The sequence below is a fragment of the Rhamphochromis sp. 'chilingali' genome (genome assembly GCF_963969265.1).
Source record: "Rhamphochromis sp. 'chilingali' genome assembly, chromosome: 5".
Taxonomy (NCBI): domain Eukaryota; kingdom Metazoa; phylum Chordata; class Actinopteri; order Cichliformes; family Cichlidae; genus Rhamphochromis; species Rhamphochromis sp. 'chilingali'.
In genome coordinates, this window is record NC_137932.1 from 34,159,076 (window position 1) to 34,181,149 (window position 22,074).

The 22,074-nt window shown below is 39.8% G+C and overlaps 1 protein-coding gene across 4 annotated transcripts in view; it reads left to right on the forward strand.

The window, feature by feature from the left end:
• Positions 1-22,074, forward strand: part of epha7 (eph receptor A7) — an 86,562-nt gene that overhangs the window by 55,528 nt on the left and 8,960 nt on the right. Inside the window, exons 6-14 of one of the 4 annotated variants that reach the window (XM_080882081.1) lie at positions 6,112-6,236; positions 7,248-7,416; positions 10,716-10,860; positions 13,092-13,147; positions 16,693-16,818; positions 17,279-17,464; positions 17,744-17,805; positions 18,031-18,240; positions 19,111-19,260. In XM_080882081.1, coding sequence (XP_080738207.1) covers positions 6,112-6,236; positions 7,248-7,416; positions 10,716-10,860; positions 13,092-13,147; positions 16,693-16,818; positions 17,279-17,464; positions 17,744-17,805; positions 18,031-18,240; positions 19,111-19,260 — 1,229 coding nt within the window. The remainder of the gene's footprint in view (positions 1-6,111; positions 6,237-7,247; positions 7,417-10,715; positions 10,861-13,091; positions 13,148-16,692; positions 16,819-17,278; positions 17,465-17,743; positions 17,806-18,030; positions 18,241-19,110; positions 19,261-22,074) is intronic. The other 3 variants (XM_080882082.1, XM_080882084.1, XM_080882083.1) reach the window with 3 other exon arrangements.

Sequence of the window (22,074 nt, forward strand, 5' to 3'; positions counted from 1 at the left end):
AGCTGACGATGTCATCAGCTGGGGTCGCATGAAATTAGGCAAAATTCAAATTGTGAACTTTTCTCAGGGAGAGGCAGACATTGTCCACCAGGAGAGGACACAGCCAGGAGCAAGTGGCAGAAGGCTGATGGAAAAACAGATCGGCAGAAATTGGGGCCCTCTTTCAGTGACCCGCGTACTATTCTCAATCGATGCAACCATTTTTTGTGCAGCCAGATGCCAGATTTAACCAAGAAGACAACTTGACCAGAAGGTTTAGCTCTGACCTTCAAGGAGAATTCCACTATATTTTTAAAAAAGGCTCCTATCTCATTCTAACTAGTATGTTGACATCTGGTAAAAACTAACTTACCCACAGATATTCATAAACAGCTAACTGTTTATAGGGATCAGATTGATCTTAGTTTGTTTAGTTACAAACAGACAAAATAACACATGAAGACCTATGAGTTGTACTGAGTGATATGTTGAAGACTGTTAGTTAAGTACAGAGGGGAAAAAGTCAGACAAGTCAACCAATCAAATACTTAAGATTTGTCTAAAAAGTCCAAATTAAGAATAGACTGAGAATAGACTGATGGAGAGTCCATATAAATTGGCTTTGGTTGTAAGTTTGTAAAAATAAGAATGTCATACTAACATCAGAATAACATTCCTTCAGCTGAGCTTAGCACTGACAGGCTGTTTCTGATGAGCTTACTCTTTGGACTTTAAGTCCAACTTAACTTTTTCAAGTTGCTGCATTAAAAAAATCAGTGGAGATCAATGTTAAGTGGATGCGTTGTACAGGGAGATGGCCACAGGCAGGAATGATTTCCTGTGTCGTTCAGTGGTGCTTTTCGGTAATCTCAGTCTCTCACTGAACGTGCTCCTGTGACTGACCAACATGTCATGGAGTGGGTGGGAGGTGTTATCCAACATTGTCTTTATCTTGGACAGCATCCGCCTCTCCGACACCACCTTGAGGGAGTCCAGCTCCATCCCCACAACATTGCTGGCCTTACGGATCAGTTTATTAAGTCTGTTGGCATCTGCGACCCTCAGCCTGCTCCCCCAGCATGCAACAGCATAGAGGATCGCACTGGCCACAACAGACTCATAGAAAATCCTCAGCATTTTCTGGCAGATGTTGAAGGACCTCAGTCGCCTCAAAAAATAGAGACGACTCTGGCCCTTCCTGTAAAGTGCTGTGGTGTTTTTAGCCCAGTCCAGTTTATTGTCAATGTGTACTCCAAGGTATTTATAGTCCTCCACAATGTCAACACTGACCCCCTGGATTGAAACAGGGGTCAAGTGTTTCCTGGTCTTCCTGAAGTCCACGATCAGTTCCTTGGTCTTTGCCACGTTGAGCTGCAGATGATTCTGCTCACACCACGTGACAAAGGAGTCGACCACAGCCCGGTACTCTGTCTCATCATCCCTGCTGATGCATCCAACCACCGCAGAGTCATCAGAAAATTTCTGAAGATGGCAGGTCTCTGTGCAGTGGCTGAAGTCTGTGGTGTAGAGGGTGAAGAGGAAGGGGGAGACATTGATTCCTAAGATTTCCTAAGATTTCAAGGATGAAAAAATAACTTTACCCATGTGTAAATGCTTTTATTTAGCATTAGTTGGTGCACAAAGTTAAAAAAAAAAAAAGTCCATCCATCCATCCATCCGCTTATCCTTTTCAGGGTCGCGGGGGGCGCTGGAGCCTATCCCAGCTGTCATAGGGCGAAAGGCGGGGTACACCCTGGACAGGTCGCCAGTCTGTCGCAGGGCTAACACACAGAGACAGACAACCATTCACACTCACATTCACTCGCACATTCACACCTAGTGACAATTTGGATTTTCCAATTAACCTATCCCCACAAGCTCATGTCTTTGGACGGTGGGAGGAAGCCGGAGTACCCGGAGGGAACCCACGCAAACACGGGGAGAACATGCAAACTCCACACAGAAAGACCCCGGCCTGATGGCGGAATTGAACTCAGGACCTTCTTGCTGTGAGGCAACAGTGCTAACCACCGTGCCACCGTGCTGCCCTGTCTTCTGTGGAATCAGGAAAATACTTTTTCCCTTCAGACAACATTAGAATATCCAGTTAAAAAAAAAGAAAAACCTGCTGTAAACTTTTAAACACTGCTAAACACCAACAATCTCTTGCATTTCAACACAGATGGTGCCGTAGGCGTTAAGATACACAAGCACATCTTGAAAATGGCAGTAATTAATATATGAGTTTTTAGGATTGCTATGGTCCATGAGGCAAGCATAGAGGCAGATAAAGACGCTTATGTAATGAACTACCTCCACTCTGCTCTTTGCATCAGATTCAAAGTTAGATAGTGGAATGAAAGAAGAGGATATTAGAAATGCAATGTCTAATGTATTCATAAGATGATTCAAATTCAGAGCATGGTGGTGACTGGCTTCTGGTTCAGTTACCTTCTCAGAAGGTGTTCAGGGTCACTAACACATTTTCTAATATTGCAAAATAAATGCACAAATGCTTTTCAAAATGGTCTCTTTAAGACTGGCATGACAATTATACAATTTTCCACTGTGCTAAGCAGCACAGGTAGGCTAAAAGTGTGAGAGTGGCTGGCTGGTTTGAGTCTCCATGACATCAAGTCAGTCATTAATGGCTGTCACACAGTGCCGCCTGACTGATTCGCGGGGGAGGCAGACAGAGCCCGAGGAACATGTTTTTTTCCTTTAGAATTAACGTTCAACTGTGGTCTGGATTCATATCCCTGAGAAATGCAGAATGACTTCTTTTATCATTCAGAAAATCACCCTGGTGGAATGATTACCTTTAGCCCATGGAACATCACATTTGCTAATACTGTTCACTGATCTCATGATCTCTCAGGAAACATAAGGCCCCAGCTCTCTGTCACCCATGAAAGGGTAAAGGAGGAGGTGGGCTTGACCTGAGCAATTGCTAATACATCCACAGGCCAAGAGGGCTAAATGGGGCAGATCTAGTGCCTGAGCTCACATCACATACTGGAGGGAGAAGAAGCTGTGAGGGAAAGTAGCTCATCATGCTTTATGTTAACTTTGTAGATCAGGCAGTATTACTGCCTTTGCATGAGAATAACAGCTCTCATACAAGTACACAGTTGAAGAAGAGAAGAATGCTTTGTCTCTCAGCAAGAACTGTATATTTTAAAAACTTAAGCACATGTTTGATATTTTGGTTACATATTACATATTTTGTACCCTCGGACAAGAGCCTGGTTTGCATAACCAAAACCATTATAAAGCTGCATAAGGAAAAGTGCATTTTAGAGAATATCCCTTTAGAAGAGGGAAAGTAAATAACATCTGATATTAAGAGAGGCCCAGTCTATCCTTGGAACAAATCTGAGTTTTGCACACGGTTGAACTATCCCAGGGGTCGACAACCTTCAACATCAAAAGAGCCATTTTAGCTCCTCCTACCAAACGATGGACGAAAAAGATCCACACAAATGGGTGTTGATGATGGATGTAACTAGGACAGGAATTAATGCGCAGAGTGTATGTATTAATAAGGTCATTTGTGGTTAACCCTAACCCGAGTCACATGTGAGTCTTTATAGGTGATATCCTTTGCAGGCAACCAATTAGATCCAGCTTGTCACCATTTTCCTGACCTTTCCTGACCTTTTGACATTTCATAAGTCCAACCAACTTGTAGAATACGAGTGAAGAAACTCTGCAATAGCACATCTGTTTGGCCCTTTCAAGTGAAGTTGTGTAATAAACACTGGGAATTAAGGGATTCCAATTTATTTTTAGTTTACCTCAAAAGGATATCTCAGGATATTCAAAGCACAGAGTTTAAACATTTAAGACACCCGGTCTCTGTGGTGTAACTAGTGTATCATGGGAGTTATTAGGTCTGACGTCTTTGGACAGAGGTTTAGGGAATAACAACCTTTTAACATTCTTTTCAAAAGAATAACATTCTTTTGCCTCTCCAATTTTTATCACTGTAGAGTGATGGATGTATTATCATCCAACAAAAAGTTTTCTCTATATTTGGAAGCCATACAGCAGCATGCCACCTGCAATACAGTCATGGATCATTGCTCATTTTCCAGTTTATTTCTCCAAATTGCATTTTTTCTTTGTTATTGATTGCATTTAAACATAAAAGTAAAACAAAAGTCACAGATAGTGTTACATTTCAAAATATCATAGAAAGAAATAAGCGCTACTAGAGGCACTTGAAATATGTCAAAAATAAAGACTTAAAACACTTGGGGATGAATCAAACAGGCAAGAAACATAGTTTTAGACCTATACACCTGAACCAGAATTGGAATGGGGGGAGAGAAAGCAGCCAAGGCAGCAGTAACTGCTTGTTGTGACTTGTAAGAGAGAGCTCAGTCATCCCTTTGACTGGCTAACTGTGCTGAGAAAAGACACATCGTTTCTCTGTTTTGGGTGGATTATGAGGGAACATGTCACAACAGCAGGTTTTTGACAAGGTCTCGGGTGTTTGCTGTCTTGTGCATTACTGTTAGGAGCACTGATGAGGCCTAATGAGGTTTTAATCCACCAAGAGTCATTAGTGGCAGGTCATCTTAAAACAATCTAAGGTCAGACTGTATTAAAGGTAGAGAGGTTCAACTCCCATGGGGTCACTGAGCATGACAGAGACACTTAGCAGCTTCTGTTTGTTCACAGGAAGAGACTGTCTCTACTGGGTTGACGCATTTTTTACATATTACAAACAGCCAAAAGGCAAGGCAGTTGTTGTTTTTCGTTACATTTGTACATAAATAAAAAATTAAGTCAATAAGTACATTTCAGTTTGTATCTTTGTTCTTCATTCATACACTTTTCCTTCATTTCAAAGCTTGTTGCTGATCTAAAGACCAGGCAAAGAAATCCAACCACAGCTTTTGACAGGTGGCTTTTACCTTACAGTTCAAATCTTCCCCAGGGCAGCTTTCTCAAACTTGAAAAGATGTGTTAATTAATATGTTTTGCCCCTAGAGGAGTGTGAGTCATCAAGATTTTACCGTATGTTTACAGAAAGGATTTTGGGGCTGTTTAGAGTGCAGATTTGCAGAAAGCATATTTTTTGAAAGCATCATCTCCTCCGGGTGAAGCTTGCTAATCCAAAAAGCTTGCCCTCTTTTTTCCTCACTGGGGTCTTTATGAAAAGTGCTGTAAAATTACGGTGATTATAATCAAAATGATGATAATGATGTACTGTAAAGGTAATGGAAGCTGTAGGAGAAGCTGCAAACACAGCTGCTGAGCTAGAAGACGTTCGGCGTTACAGAAAACTTTGTTCAAAAGCTGATTCTACTGCAGTTTAATACCAGACAAGGAAAAGGTGAAGTGGTCAGCGTGTGTTGATACATCTTGCACAGCATATTTTACCCATCAACAGATCTAATGAAATGACGGTTCCAAAACCTGACCCAAACCCTTTTGGTTTTTTATGCTACATTTCAGCTGACTGGTTTGAGCTATGGTTTTATGAATTTTAAACCTGAAGGACAATAGCTGTAGATGAGGCCACAGCATTACTATATAGAAAGAGCAGGAGTACAGCAAATACACGGCCCAAAAGTTAGCTTAAAATCTGTCTACATATGTGTGTATCATTTATCCTTTGTTACTGGCATGAACAACTGAAAAAATCTCTGTGCACTGTTTAGCAAAACTAAATGTAGCAGCAGTAAGTGACAGCCAGACACTTAAAATAAGTCATGCAAAGAGCCCGAGATAATTGGTGTGCATATGACTGGTGTCAGGAGGTTACAGGTACACCCCTCTCCCTCTGAGAGGCTTTCTGAACAGCTCTGTCATGAGGGATAGTAAGTGTCTGCTTGTTCCACTAGAAATGTTGGGAGTAATTGAACTAAACTGTCATTCACAAGCTACAAATCTTGGTTTTCTCCTGGCTGGAATAATGCCACCTTCTGCTGTTGGTGGTGTAATTGAAATTTTGATCATGAGGTGTAAACATTTAGAAGCGTCCATGTGAATATTCATCATGTACAGAGGGCCTGCGAGTGTTGGTGGAGGAGCTGGTGCGGCTCATTTGCGGCTGGCCTTATGCCTGTGCATGCTGAGAGGGTTTGCCCTGCACTTATTGACATGTTCTTCTCTAAACAGCTCCGTCCCAGGTCAGCGAGGTCATCAAAGAGAGAGTGCAGCAGCACAGCGTCCACCTCTCCTGGCAGGAGCCCCAGCAACCCAACGGTGTCATCACAGAATATGAGATCAAATATTATGAAAAAGTAAGTTTGCGCTACATTTGTTTGTCTGTGTCTCTTCCCGAAGCACCATTTCTTTTTTTGCCCACTCCAACTCATTTTGCATTCTGTTTGCACGTGGCTGTGAGTGGAATGCACAAGATTCTGCAAGTACCTTCTTTGTCTCATAATTGCAATAATGAATGAGATGCTCATAAGATTTTAATCAGGCTATAGTCCTTCACAGCCACCCCCACACACATGTTAGCACACGCGCAATCCATGGCTGCTGCTCTGCTAGAATTAGTAATCTGTTACTGTTATCTCCTTTCCCGTTCTGCATAGATTATGCTACTGTTTCACTGTGTTTCAAGTCTGAGCGCATCAGCTTTTTGCTGCGAGGTTTAACGAAGCGAATTTAACCCAGCAAATCAAAGGCAGAGTAGCAGAGCGCTGATGTCAGTCCTGCTGGCCGCAGTCTCTTGTGTACACTGACGAATCAGTCTTCTGTGTCACGTACTATGGCTGTGGTCTGCCCAGCTGTAAAAGTGGAAAGTTGGAAGAAATGACCGCACCCGTAACAGAGCCTGGCATTCCATTTGGGCTTTTGCTGTTGATCTGTAAATGTTTTGCTCAGCAAAGCACACAGCGCGTGCAGCCTGTGAATCCAAATGTATTCCTTGATGGAAAAGATATTTTCAGATGCCTTTATGTTCTCCTCGAGGCATGCTGCCTAATGGTAGATAATGATTTCAGTTAGAACTTTTTGTCTTCTAGAATCTACAATCAGAAAAATGTGATGTTCACCATTTTCGTGACATAAATTCTGAAAGTCGTAACAAAGGCCAGGCTAAAACTACAGTGATATAACTCAGTCACTGATTATTCTTATTAATAAGCTTCATTTGCCTTAACTTTGTCATTTTAAAAAGTTGTGACTCACGTAAATTTGAATGTAAATGTCATCAGCAGTAATGTGAAAGCATTTCAAAATGCTAATAAAGACAACTTATACTATATAAAATGGGTAAAATTACCTTTTTTTTTCCTGTGCAGGATCAGAAGGACCGGATTTACTCTACTGTGAGGTCAAAGTCCACATCAGCTACGGTGAACAACCTAAAGCCCAGCACAGCCTATGTGTTCCAGATTAGGGCTTTCACAGAAGCAGGATATGGCACCTTTGGGCCTAGACTAGAGATAACCACCAAGGAAGAGGCCACAGGTAGGGCTTAGTGTTTCTGTCACCATGCTTTACAGTTTTATGCATTGTTGTAATAATCATTGCAAGTAGAAATAAAGCCTGTCCTCTATAACTTCCTTAGATTTCACCATATTCCTGAAGTATTAATGCTGACCATATTTCACTTTTTGCGATACTCAAGTGTAGCAATTTAGAGTACCTGCATTTAAAACTTAGAATAAAACTTTCTGGCAGTTGATAACTTTTTTTCCTAGTTGGTAAGACTGCCCATTGCTTAATCAAGTCATCACAAGGACTAACACTCCAAGGCAGTGAATCTTTATAGAGTCTATGACCTAATTTATGTAAGCGGCCTAGTCATGGTCTTGTCCTGGTATTTTATGTACTGAAACAAATATAATGCTTGGACTTTTTTCCTGCCTGGGTCCCCAATCTTTGTTTATGATTGTTTATGTCGTAGTTAGTTAGTTAGTACATTAATCGGGGGGTGCACATCACGTTAAGTTGTGGTGGAGTTTGCGATTATGATAAAGCTATGGTGAAGTTTTCACCCTGAAGGATAAATCCTCACTATAAGACTACACCAATATTTTGGAGACAAGTAAACATGACTTTTTTCCTTTTGGAAACAATTTAAATCATAGGTGTCAAACTCTGGCCCGCGGGCCAAATTTGGCCCACAGACTAATTACATTTGGCCCATGAAGCCATACCAAATTACTATTAGAGCTGGCCTACTGGTATTATACAGCTAATATATATATTGTTTAGTATTAAGCTTTGCTTGTTCCATATTCAGTTTTTCAGCAAAACGTGTTTGAGTCCATAAGAAAAGATTCATTCTTATATCTGGAGGAATAAATATATTTCAATAAATATTAATGTTAGCCTGCGACTTTGTTCCAGTTTTGAATTTTGGCCCACTGTGTATTTGAGTTTGACACCCCTGATTTAAATAGTTGGTGATGTTTGTATCACTGGCTATTTTTCCCTGATTGCCAAGAGTTGGAAGAGCAATTATACAATAAAAAACACAAAAACTACATATTCTGATAGCATAGATTTAGCTTTAGGGCCCTCACCAATGAGGACTCTCATCTTCTCTGTGTTACTTTAGCAACATTTATAGGGTGATATAAGAATGTGATAAATGGCAATTAGGTTTGCACAATTTATTACTTTATTTTAGATCAAAATGAACCACATAGGGTGCCACAGTAGCTCACCTGGTTGATTAGGTGACCTACATACCAACAATTACTGCAGAGGCCTGGGTTTAAGCATGTGTCAGTCACCCACATTCTTTCTCTGTCAGCCCTCCTTTCCTGTATAACAAAGGTAAAAAAAAATCAAATATTAAAAATAACTAATTAATAAATTTACACTTAATTGTGGTTAAGCATCGATCCATGTGGGCGGAAGCAGTATGTGGTTTAGTTAGGCGCAGCAGTATGACTCCAGTTTAACTGATGCTGGGCCACAGCAGTGCACTAACTGTAAACAAAAGATAGATTTTCAGTCTGAAGTGAAGGCGCTACGGAAGTGTGTGAAACCTGCATTCTCTCTAACGGCCAGCAGGGGGCAACTCCTGTCTTTTTGTTTTGGTAATGTTATACAGATTGTATGGAATTCTATAGTAAAAATGACCCCCAGCACCCTTTAATCTCTAGTTTCATGGTGAGTTTATGATTTTCTCTGATTAAGTCTGAGATCCCTATTAGAGTCAAAAAAGATGTTTTGGGTGTGTCGAACAAACCTATTTCAAAACACCTAATGACGAAAATATTCAGCGTGAGCTTTATAAGATGGGACTCTGTGGCTGTAACACAGTTTTCCCCACTCAAATATTTAGGCACAACTTGTTAATATTTCCTTCTACTGTAGTAATAGCCCAGGGAAATTAGTTGCTTTCAAGCAATGCAAACACAAATTGCTTTGACTTTATGCTGACAACACATCGTGGGAAAAATCGCTAAGCACAAGGACAAACTGCTGTAGTGTCGAGAGGATAAACACATTACATTAGCTCAGCCCTGAGTTTTAAAGTGTGTTATTGAAAGTCTGGCGTTATACAATTTTGTGAAAGACATACACGAGGTAAGGTCGCAATCCCTTCTGTTGACATAGAAACATTGCCGGGTTACTGTTAATGCCCTTTTTTTTTTTTGTGATATTTATAAATTTACTATAATATTAAAGAACAAATGATATGCTTTTTAAACAGCAGCAGCAATAGTTTGGAAGTTATTAGCGGTTATGAATTTGAATAAATCTTTAATGAAGGAGTTGTTACGGAATAACACAATAAATGGATATTGGATCTTTAACGTGTTTTCCGAAATTAAGCAGGCACACTGCTCTTTCTGTAACTGCCAAAGGGATTTTCTTGGCAACCCAAAATGTTGGAGTATGTAAATATTTATTTTATTTTTTTTAGCATTAATAAAGCTTGAATTGTTTCTTCTTCTTTTTTTTCCTTTTTTTTTTCTTTTTTTTAAAAAGTACCCAAAAACAAAGTTTCAGTTTTTTCCGCATTTAATCCTCTGTTTGCATTAATTTCTCTTTAGTTTTGAGATCTACCATCCAGCCTGTTCACCCAAAATTACACCCTTGCCCATTTTACATCCAACATTTCTGCATAAAAGGACACGTTAATTACTCATAACCACATGCCGAGTGTGTCCTGTATCAAGGTTAGAAGTTTGCAGTCTAGGCATGGTTGTGATAATGTCCTTGACCGAGACAGTGAACCACAGCTTCCAGAGGAAAACCTGCAAGTGTGTAATATGACAGTAAAATTCTTCTCCAAATAGATGATTGCTAATATTGATTTTTGATTGGACAAAAGGCACATGACAGATTTTTTTTATAGCTTCCACTTTTTTCCTGATACTGCATTTCTCAGTATTTACACAGTGCGGACCCACTTGATCTGAAATGCACAAGTATCCTCTTTTTACGATTGCACTCACCAGTTTGTCAGTGCAAACTGTCTGAGCACAGTGAGAGCTGTGCATGGGAAACAATTCAACCTGAATGTGTCTTTGTTTGAGATGAAGGGCATCGCTGTCGCCGTCTGGGACTATTAAGCCCACTTTCTGAAACAGTAGAGCCGTGTGTATAAGGACAGCTCAAAAATAGAAACGTCCCTCTTCCACTCTCTCAGAGGTTAGGAAAAGGGTGGGGGGTGGGGCACGTTATCAATCTCCATGCTACTCAATGGGCTCAATTACCAAATGTCCTGCAGATTGTAGTCTGATGTGCTGAAGTTCACTCAAAGTGTTTCCGTTTTTCTTTGGTGTGTGTGTCCATTTCATCAGCTGCAATCGTCTCTAGTGAGCAGAACCCCGTCATCATCATTGCAGTGGTGGCCGTGGCGGGGACCATCATACTGGTGTTCATGGTGTTTGGCTTCATCATCGGGAGAAGGTACGCTCTCGCGGGCCCCATTGACTCTCCGCTCCTGTGAGTCTGCGCTTGTCAATTAGCTTTTCTGTCACTCACAAGACCTCCACGCCAGTGGAGTCGTCACTCACTCACGCACGCACACACAGTGCACACGCATACACACACATCCACCCGTCATCTTGTGGCATGCTGTGCTAATGGGCTATGAGGCATCATTTTTCTTTTTTTTTCCACTCTAAACAAAATTTAAGCTATTTTTTGCAGTACCATTATGAAACAAGCACTCAACAATGAGAAAGCTTTGGCTCTGCATTCCTGTGTGTGAGTGTATGAAAAATCCTGAGGGCAAAATGAAGTATGGTGCTGATGTTTTTTTCCACCATCACAAAGCACCCAGTCCACTGTCATTATCACCATTCCCTCACACATTTTATCTGTTTTCATCTATACAAGTGGAATTTCATCCATGATTCATGATGGATTCATCAGAATTGGAGCATTCTAATCCAAGGTGGGCTTTTTGTGTCAAAAAAAAAGTGGCTCAGCGCTCACAGGTAGAATCAGCATGATTTTACATGACATTAATAAAGTGAGCTCTGACTGTGGTAACATCACCCTTTCTGTGTGCATCACATTAGTGATGCAAATGAATTAAACCGTTAAATGATATTCATGAGAGCATCCCCCATTGCTTGCAAAACTAAAGGTTTCTTTTTAAAATATTTTTTTAATTATTATAACTTTGTTGGTCATACTATTAAGTACTAATGAAGTTAGTTAGTTCATACATCTTCAGTCGAGTCATATGTCATTATTTTAACTATATACAATATATGAAAACATACCGATGAGTAAGTCACATTGTTAGAAATATGTGTTTTACAAGATACAGAGCATAATTATTTTTTCCTTTTGCTTGTATAAGAAAAAGCATAAAAAATAAAATAAATACATAAATAATCGCTGCTTCAGGTCACTGTATAAAACACCATCTTCAGAGTTGTGTCTTTGCCACATGCTACCTAAAATATCATTATAGAGTTGTTGCAATTAATGAATTATTTAAATTTTGAACTATTTGAGGAGCAGATAGTAACATAGGTCCCTACCTCCAAGTCTCTGAAACTTGATTTAAAAGGTACCAATGTTTATGTGTTGGAGCTGTAACTGTTGTTTTGGAAATTGTGTTGATTTTTTTAGTAGTTGCCTGAAATGCAGCCTGACCGCTAGGCCTAAGAGGTTTGCTGTTAAATGCTAATTCAATTCAATTCAATTCAATTTTATTTATACAGCGCCAAATCACAACAACAGTCGCCTCAAGCGATCATATGACCCCCAATGAGCAAGCCCTTTGGCGGCAGTGGGAAGGAAAAACTCCCTTTTAACAGGAAGAAACCTCCGGCAGAACCAGGCTCAGAGAGGGGCAGCTATCTGCCGTGCCCAGTTAGGGAGAGAGAAGGAAGGCAGGATAAAAGACATGATGTGGATGTGGAATGTTAAGTAGTGAAGTCTCCACAGGATTCTGCTGAACATGGCATGTGCACAACATAAATTGGTACTTTTACTTTGGGATGTTCTGTGTAAGCTCCTTCAATATCTCTTGTCTCAAAAAAGCAACAAACAATACAAGCTTTATGAGACTGCTAAGGCTCAGAATGTCCCATCAACATATGTCCTACTATGTATGTGTGACAAATAATTTCCACTTAAACCTACTCACAACATACATAACGTGAATAAGACCATCTAACACCATTTCTGAGTAGCATACTCCATTTCTGGATAAAGCATGTCAAAAAGATCAGAAGTCTTCCTTGAATTTGGAGACGGACGAACCAAAATACTTCACTTTAGACAGAAAAAAATTCTCGAATCTTAAAACATGTAGTAGAAACAAAGGAGACATGCTTTGCTACATACGTGAGCATTTTCATCCACAGTAAGTGCATGTCCATCATTTGTGGCTTATTTAATCTTCCTATGTCATTCACCTTTTTTCACAAAGACCAGCCTTGTCCAGCAAATCACTTGCTTAAGGGAACCTTCAACACGTTAATATTGCAAGACGTGTTGAAAAGTACTTTACAGTGCATGTATTATTGGATATCTTACATGATTAGATGCTTGAGCTACTTTTCCTAGTTGAGGCTGTTGGGTTCACAGCTCCTGCTGCTCAGCTGGGTTTCTTGAGGGATTTGTCTTGCATTAAAATTCTTGTAAATTAGGGCATTTATTTCCTCTGCACAATCAGTTGATTCTGCTGCTCTCTTCGTCTTCCGCTTGTACAGGCACTGCGGGTACAGCAAAGCTGATCAGGAGGGAGATGAGGAGCTCTACTTCCAGTGTGAGTGCCTGCATTCCTTATCCGCAAACACACTTACAGCACCTGTATGTAGATGGTATACACACACGCACGTACAAATATTGCATCGATGTCTAGGCCTTAAAATCTTTTAGCACTTCGAGGCATGTCTGTTTCATCCCAACTCATCTATCAAGCAAAATCTGTTGCTGATTTGCCAGACTCAGCCTGTTGAGATAAAGAAGTCAGGGGCCAAAAACACATGAATCTGACAGCTGCCAGGCAGGGATAAAAGGACTGACAAGCATACAAAAGGGAGTCCTTTAAAAATGTAACCATAAGGCAGGTGGTTTTAGTGGTTGACAGGGTTTTTGGTGTGCATACAGTTGTAGCTGCTGCTTTTATCATTTAGGTATTTTTTTTAAAACTGATACACCACCCCTAATAATAACCCTGGAGCTCCAGCTGCAGACAGCTTTCCCAAGTGGAACCATAATGATCTGCGCTGTAGGCAAACTGCTGATTTGGAAACAAAGGGTCAGGGGTGTCACTAAGTGCATTGCTAGAGCAGAAGCAGTTCTAGGTTGGCTACTGCTAAGTATCTGATAGATCCACCTGAACAGATCACAGCTCAACCCAACCTGCCAGGGGAAAAAGCACTGGGAGAAAATACAAACAATGCTAGATTTGGGCTTAATGGACAAGATCTGTGCAATATCAAATGACGGGAGACTTCCAGGGTGACAGAGAAGCTAGATAGCACATAAATCCAACATGTAGACCCAATTTGTCTGCCATGAAGAGGCGAGGAAGTCATGATAAGACATCTCCTATCAGATCCCAGACGTCTTGGATGGACGAAGCAATTATCCGAGCAAGTCGAGGGAAATCTCAGCTGCTGGTGTCCCCTTGCCGGAGCACAATGCTTTAGCTGTATTTACACTGGTGCATTGAATAGACTGCTTTTCAGAGAATAATTGTCTCTCCGATTGAATGTGCTCGTTGTGCTGTTGTGTTGTTTTTGACCAGAGTCTTATAGCTGTAGTGTCTCATTAAATTTTTTAAGTTGACAGGTTATGTTGTTATCAGCATAAATTTCAAATACACACTGTAACAACCCCCAAAAGTGGTCTGTTAACCTAATAGTGCATAATATTGTAATTTACTGTTAATTTGGAGAGCTGTTTGAAATAGTAACCCCCTCCCTGCCCCCGTCCTCTCCCTAACCTTGTTTTGTTTGATTTATTTCCAACAAACTGTTTTTGGTCTTACGTAATGGATATTCATGAACCGTTCCCTTATCACTGATGTTGGGAATTGCACAGAGTTAATTTTAAGACGTTCCCAAATGCCTAGGGTGCCAGAGTCTAACAAAAGTAGCAAACCTGTCTCAAAATCTCATTTAGCTTCATTCATTTCTTATGATGGAAAATGTTTCATTTGCATCAGTTCTTTACCATCTCATCTTTCCTTGATGTTCTTTTCTATTGTCTTTTTCAAAGCATGTCATTGTGCATTGTCAAATCAAAAAAAAATTGATCGACTGATTTTCCAGCCTAGAGACAAGTTGTCAGGGTAGCAGCAAAAATTCATTAAGACTGTTATAGGGAGAGACTATGTAAGCAAAAGGTGATGAGCATTTTAAAAATATATATATTTCAACAATTTTCATACTGTTAGAAGATCTCTACAGGTGGGCAGACTCATTCCAGAATATTAATACGTCTTTGTATGTCTATTTTTGGTTTGGGTGACCTTTATATGGTATAGTTGCATTTGAAATGGGAACTTTATATGAAATTAGGCAGCTCATAGCAAGCTAGTTTGAAACAACACATTATATGTAGTTTGATTTGACCTACTTGAAGACCCAGATATTTATTTCAAGTGGTCCAGTTTCAGTAACTTACCTAAGTATATTCTTTAAGTCCTGGTGGTAAGGGTTTAGATTTGGGATATCATCCAAGTTCCTTAATCACCTGACGTACCTCTAAACCGAAGTACTTCTCTAAAAAATTGTTTAATAAATTTACCACAAAAACAAATTTATTTACATTTGTTTACAAAACATCCTTTACATTTCTAACATATGGTTTGGTAAGTTTACTGTTACTCTAATTATCAATGATGGCCCTAATCCCAAATCCTTAACTTGTGTTAGAATATGCAGTTTTTGGCCTTTAAGGGTGTTTAGGGATTAGGGCTATAATAGAGATATGTAGTGCTAAATCTAGACCTCAGTTTTAAATCCATTTGGTCGTGGGTAAAGTCAATAAGATGTCGTTCAAAAATTTACAAAATTGAGATCCATCATAATTAAAGATTAAACGTTTTAACATGGATATCAGCATTAGGACTGTGATAGGTCTAAACAGAAGTGTCAGCAGCTAATAAGACCGACTTTAACAGACTTCAGTTAGTCCAGAGTAAGGCAGCCAGATTAGTGTTAGGATGTTCATGCTATACCAGTATTGGATCAAATGCATAATAAACTTTTTTTGCTTCCAGTACAAGCTAAATTACACTACGGCTTACTTTTATTTATAAAGAAAGCAACACTGTTAAACACACCACATTTTTTCTCTGCTCAGCTGCAGTATCCAGATGAAATATATGATTTTTAACAAAAGCGCAATATAGTAATTCCTCAAGCCAAAAGTAACGTTTTGAAAAACTGTGATATTTAGAGCATCTTTTACGTGGAATAAACTGGCTTATGCAATTAGAGAACAAGCTACTATTCCTAATGTAAAAAAATAAAATAAAGTCTATTTACACAGTTTTTAATTATTGTAAATATTGTAAGAGGCCAGTGTTGTGACCTGTTTTTTATTCTTGTGTATTGTGCCTAATATCAATAACATTGTAACATATATTTTTACAATTACAAAACCTCACTGTGGCTGTAAGAGCCAAATGATGTGGATATTTTTTTAATCTACTTTTTTACTGTGTAATGCTGTATTAGATCATACTTCATCGCTTGGGCCCCAGAAAGACCACTATTGTGGAAGCTAATGGGGTTCCTTATAAATAAAATAAATACATAAATAAACACCTTTGCTTATCAGTCTGAAAATTATACAGTCCAAAATAAAGACACTTAAATTTCTTTGATAAATTCCTGAACCCTGAAAACCAATGTCATTTAGCAACTGCAGAACTTCAAAAATGAGTCAAAAAATTCAAATACATGCAAAACCCCCCAAAACAAAACGTGCTCACTGTTGGCTATAAAGCTTATTGTTATGAGCAAACTGATAGGAGATTTAAGAGTGGGATAGCCCCGCACCCACTCAATCACACATAAAAATACCCCGCTATCCATAGAATGATATCATGGATAGAAAAGCACCGAGTTGAATACAGCCGGTCTCTGCAAAGAGGTGAAATGTAACCAACAACCTCATAAAAAGCACAACGCACAGGTTACTCAAATCTTAGCTTCCCTTTTTTGACACCAGCCGCTGACTGCTCAGCAATTCCCTCTGACTCACTGGCCTTACCAATCGTTTGCCTGTCAAGCACCCGCTGGTGCGCAGTGTGCATATTTAATCATTAACAGTAATCCTCTTACCTTTCTACAGTTAAATTTCCAGGCACCAAAACCTACATTGACCCCGAAACCTACGAGGACCCGAACAGGGCTGTCCATCAATTTGCCAAGGAGCTGGATGCCTCTTGCATTAAAATCGAGCGGGTTATTGGAGCAGGTGAGCCCATCCCATGTCTCTCAGCTCTTTGTGTTTAGTCAGTCGGTGCTCTCGTATATCACACTGACAACCAAATATTTACACCTTGAATGGGGACACAGCTTTATGCATCGTGTATTGATGGAGCAATTGCAAAGAGGGGAAAAAAGTTCATTGCAATTAATGTGTGGGCTACATTTGGTAGAGGCAATCACAGCGCTACCCACAGCTGAAAAATTGCTGCCACATGGGTTTTACAGAGGCGGTCAATGACAGTATCTATGCATCTCTAGCATGTCTTATTATAGGTGTGGGCTGCATTCCCCTGAGTATAACAAGGTGTCACACTCCAATTTGTATTCCTGCTCTGCACAGCTGCTTTGTCTCAAAATACACTAATAAATTTGTCATCTTGAAGTGCTGCTTCTTCGTTTTTTTGTACCCACTCTCCACCTCACTCATGAAGTTTCACCTCACGCAGGAGAGTTTGGAGAGGTGTGCAGTGGCCGACTGAAGCTGCCTGGAAAACGGGATGTGTCAGTTGCCATCAAGACACTCAAAGTGGGATACACTGAGAAGCAGAGGCGTGACTTCCTGTGTGAAGCCAGCATTATGGGACAATTTGACCATCCTAATGTCGTTCATCTGGAGGGAGTCGTGACGAGAGGTAAACACAATGTTTAAAACTCTAAATGAAGGAGTTCAAACATTCTGTAAGACCTGCATTATCAGAATAGATTTAGCTGGCAAAGTTCGACTGACGTACCACATGAAATTAGTCGCATTTCCTCATTTAGATGCAGTAATAAAAGGAGCAGATGGTGAGCTTTAATTAAATGCAATGAAATGTATGGTTAAAAATAACTGCTTTTTATTAGGGAGTACTTTGTGAGCAAATAAAATGTAGGTGTTAATTAATAATCCCCTTTCTTTTTTATTTCTCCAGGAAAACCAGTCATGATTGTCATCGAGTACATGGAGAACGGCTCATTAGATGCTTTCCTCAGGGTAAGTATAACCTTCGATGTGCAGGAGGCTCTGAGCGGCATCTTTTGTAACTTTTCCCTGCAGTTTGCTGGAAAATGTCTCAGAGAGTGGGGAGTCTGCAGCAGAATTTGTGCAGTGCATAAATATCATAAATCTTGTGCTGAAGCTGCTGCAGTGCTGTGACCTACATTTCCATCATGGTCAGTGAAAATGGCTGACCTGTCTGTGTTTTACTGTGCCATGCAGAAACACGATGGCCAGTTCACAGTCATCCAGCTGGTGGGAATGTTGCGGGGTATAGCAGCGGGAATGAGATACCTTTCCGATATGGGATATGTCCATCGTGATCTGGCTGCACGGAATATCCTGGTCAACTGCAATCTCGTGTGTAAAGTGTCTGACTTCGGCCTGTCGAGGGTGATAGACGACGATCCCGAGGCTGTCTACACAACAACCGTGAGTCAATTAAAGCACTTGCTCTCCCCACCAAGAGCCCTGTCTGAATTCTCTAATCAAGTCACTGCTTGTGAATGTTAGAGTGAGCACCAGCCTACTCTACACCATTTTTAGTATGTGAAACTGTGTATTTTACCACAACTTCCTAACAGGACGGTCTTTTGGAATGCTTTAAAGGTGTAAGTCATTAAAATCGAATATTTAATAATGCTTTAGAGTTCAATTATAATTGTTATATAAATGAAAATCATTAAAATGTCTGGAATTTTAAATGCTGTTATTAGTGGCCATCTGGCGAATTCACAACAGGGAACAACCTGAATTCTTCAATAATCAAGAGACCCTTAAAGTGAATCAGATTAATTTGTAAAATTGTAAAATGGCAACACTAAAAATGGATTTTACTCATTAGCATTATGGTGAAGGGAAGGACTGGAAATGTCCTCAAGAAAAAGATAAAAATGTGTAATGTAATATTTAGGGTGGTTCGAATATATGATGGACATTCAATTGCAACTCCACAAAATACCAAGCCAGTACTTCAAGTGTGTAGTCTTTCAGCTGATATCGGTTTTGTGAGCAGCAAAACAGTAAAAATGGTAAAACATTAAGTTTGCATTACATTTTTTTACATTGTAAAAAGAAGAATGGATGCACTTTCGTCAAGGTTCTCAGAAGCAAAAGAGCAAGACCAGCCAACTATTTACACTAAGCTTTATGACATTGATAAAGGATTTAGTAGCTATTAAATCTTATAGCTAATAACTAAAAGTCGGTAAAAGTCTGCTAAAGCTGTTTTGTGTCTTATGTGTATTTTTGCATATAACTGAAAAATGCATAAAAATCGTTTGATACTGTTTTACTGAACAGGGTGGAAAAATCCCTGTCCGGTGGACTGCACCAGAAGCTATTCAGTACCGTAAATTCACCTCTGCAAGTGACGTGTGGAGTTACGGTGTTGTCATGTGGGAGGTTATGTCGTATGGAGAACGGCCTTACTGGGACATGTCCAACCAAGATGTAAGTTACTTCTGGATGTACGTTCATAACATGACTGACAGGAAAACACATTCACTGGTTTCAACACTTGTAATAACAATAATAATGATAGTCACAATTAGATCTTATTAATGTAAGTGACCCAAATTATAAACCAGTGTTAAGGGTCTCAGTGCACTGAAGTCTGTGCATTACTTCCAATCAGATTCTTGAATGAAAACTACTATTTCACAAAATATTATCTGAAGCCAGACACGAGTTGTCAGAGTATGACAATTTCCCCAGAAGTTCACCCTTAATTATGACTAATAAAGTCCTCCCATTAAAACATTGAAAAAAATCACAGACAGAAATTCTGGTTCGCAATTCTTTTTTGAGGTTTCTTACAAGATCCTCATGAGAGCAGCTCTGCGATGACAGTAACCTTGGGCTTAATTAGTTCAAGAAGTCTTGCTATAATCATGCTGCTTGAATCCATTTGAAGGAGAAACAAGCCTGAAGTGGGACATGCATTGAAATGAAGCCCTGAGAGCATGGATTTGGTAGTGTTATTAATATAAATAACAGGAGTGGAAAACACTTGTCATGCAGAATGCTTTTGATTCAAACGTCTTTAAAAGTTTATAATGACTTATGGTAATGGGAACCAATGTGACTAGCAGTGTTGAACCAATTACACTGCAAACAAGTCAGCAATGAGAGCAAAGACATTTGCTTTGCTTAAATTTTAAAGAACTCCTGCAAAAACATAAATGCCTATTAGGGGTGCAACGATATTCGTATCGATATTGAACCGTTCGATACAGTGCTTTCGGTTCGGTACGCATATGTATTGAACAATACAAAATTTGTAATTTATTTTATCAACTTTCCTTCTGACGATGCTGTCTGTGTTGAGCGCTCAGTGAATCTGCGTTCGACTACTCCGCCTAGGCTGCACTGTCGAGCGCAGATCCACTGAGCGCTCAACACAGACAGCATAGTCAGAAGGAAGAGCGCAGGGCAAGCTAACAAGACAGAAGTTAAGCTCTCCTTGCAACATTCAGATCTGGCGTTTGGAATTATTTTGGTTTTCATGTGACGTATGACCCTGAAGGTAAGCGAGTCATGAACTAAAGTAAAACAGTATGTTGGATGTGCCATGCAATGCTCAATTACATGGGTGGGAACTAGTGTGTTAGCGCAGTTAGCTCGTTAACGTGTAGGCCGTCTAGCCCCATGCACGGGGCGATCGGCGGTAGCTCGTTAACGGAGATTTGCCGTGTTGTGGCGTTAAGGTCATTTCAACGAGATCAACCTGAAAGCACTAGTGGGAACACAACGAATATGACTGCACATTTACGCCGACATCATCCTAGTACAAAGACAAAAACAACAAGCATGCTACTAACTTTAGCCGAGTCATTTAGACAGCTGTTAGCACATGATTCTCCTTATGCTGCTGAGAATATAGCCCAGAAGAAACGGATAGTATAGCTTTTATTTTGGAAAGAGACATTTCTCTGTAATAAACTCTCTTTTCCAAAGATGAGTGATTCCTCAATCAGATACAGGGCTTGCAATATCGCTAGCCCGACGTCCCGGGGCTAGCAATTTTTTCAGTCGGGCTACCAAAATCTATCTCTTCCCTGCCCGTCGGGCTATTGTAGGAAGGAAAAATATATGTCAATGCTTTTGCATTCTTTCGGAAATGTAGCTGGGTAATTATGTCATTGGCATCGGTGAGCCACTGTCAATATGTGACATATTGAAATCAGTTTGAATTTGCGCTTGTTTTTTTGCTTTCACTTTGCAATCGTGCGAACTGTGTATAGAGAGCGACAGCACTGATCTGTGAGTGATGATAATTTGTGCACCAATTCCTCTGACATCGTCTTATTAATCGTTAGCTTACTATGCAAACATGACAAGTGAAATCTCCCGCAGCTTAAACATGTGAGAGGTTGATCGTGCAGAGAATTGCTGAGCTTATGTGAGTGTGTGTGTAAAAGCAGCACGATATATATTTTAGTTCTGCTGAGCCAAATAAGACAGGTCAGGGTGAAGAAGTGACAGCCAAAGAAAAGCTTACCACAAAACGGAGAAGTTATGACAAATCAGACTATAAGGCAAAAAGAAAGTGCAGCTTTATGGTTTCATGGACAAAATAATTTCTGTGGCTGCAATATGACGAGCTAAATAACCAGGGCTGCACATAAGTGGTCCGCAGGTGCGCATTCGCTGTCAAAATAAAAAACACGCACAAGGGTTAGGGTTAAATTTAAAAACTGTACTTTTGAGTTAAAATATATATTTATAATTTTAATAAATGACAAATTAAAAAGGCATGAACATTTTTTTTGTATCGAAAAAATATCGAACCGTGACACCAAAGTATCGAACCGAACCGAACTGTGAATTTTGTGTATCGTTGCACCCCTAATGCCTATGCATCTCAGCAGTATTGCAACTACTGTGAAAACTGTTGTATTCTCTTTGCAGCAATACTCGGGTAGTTTGTGCCTTGTAGGTGCCAACAAGTAATTTCAAGTAAGAGAGCTGAGCTGAAATGTAATATCTTCTGTACTTGAGAAGTGTGTGGCTAAAATAGAACCAACCAACTAAGTGGTTTGCTGGTGACCTGGTGGAAGTTATACAATCAGTTATCTGTCTAGCTTTCCTAAGTCCCCTGGTTATATTATACTGCAAACTCTGTAAGTTAGTTTTTGTAGTAAGATGATGACTTATTAGTGAGTGAATAGAAAAATATTGGCATAATAATAAATTCACAACACACACTGATTCTTATATAGCACTTTTCTACTCGACTTAAGCACTCAATGTGCTTTATATAAC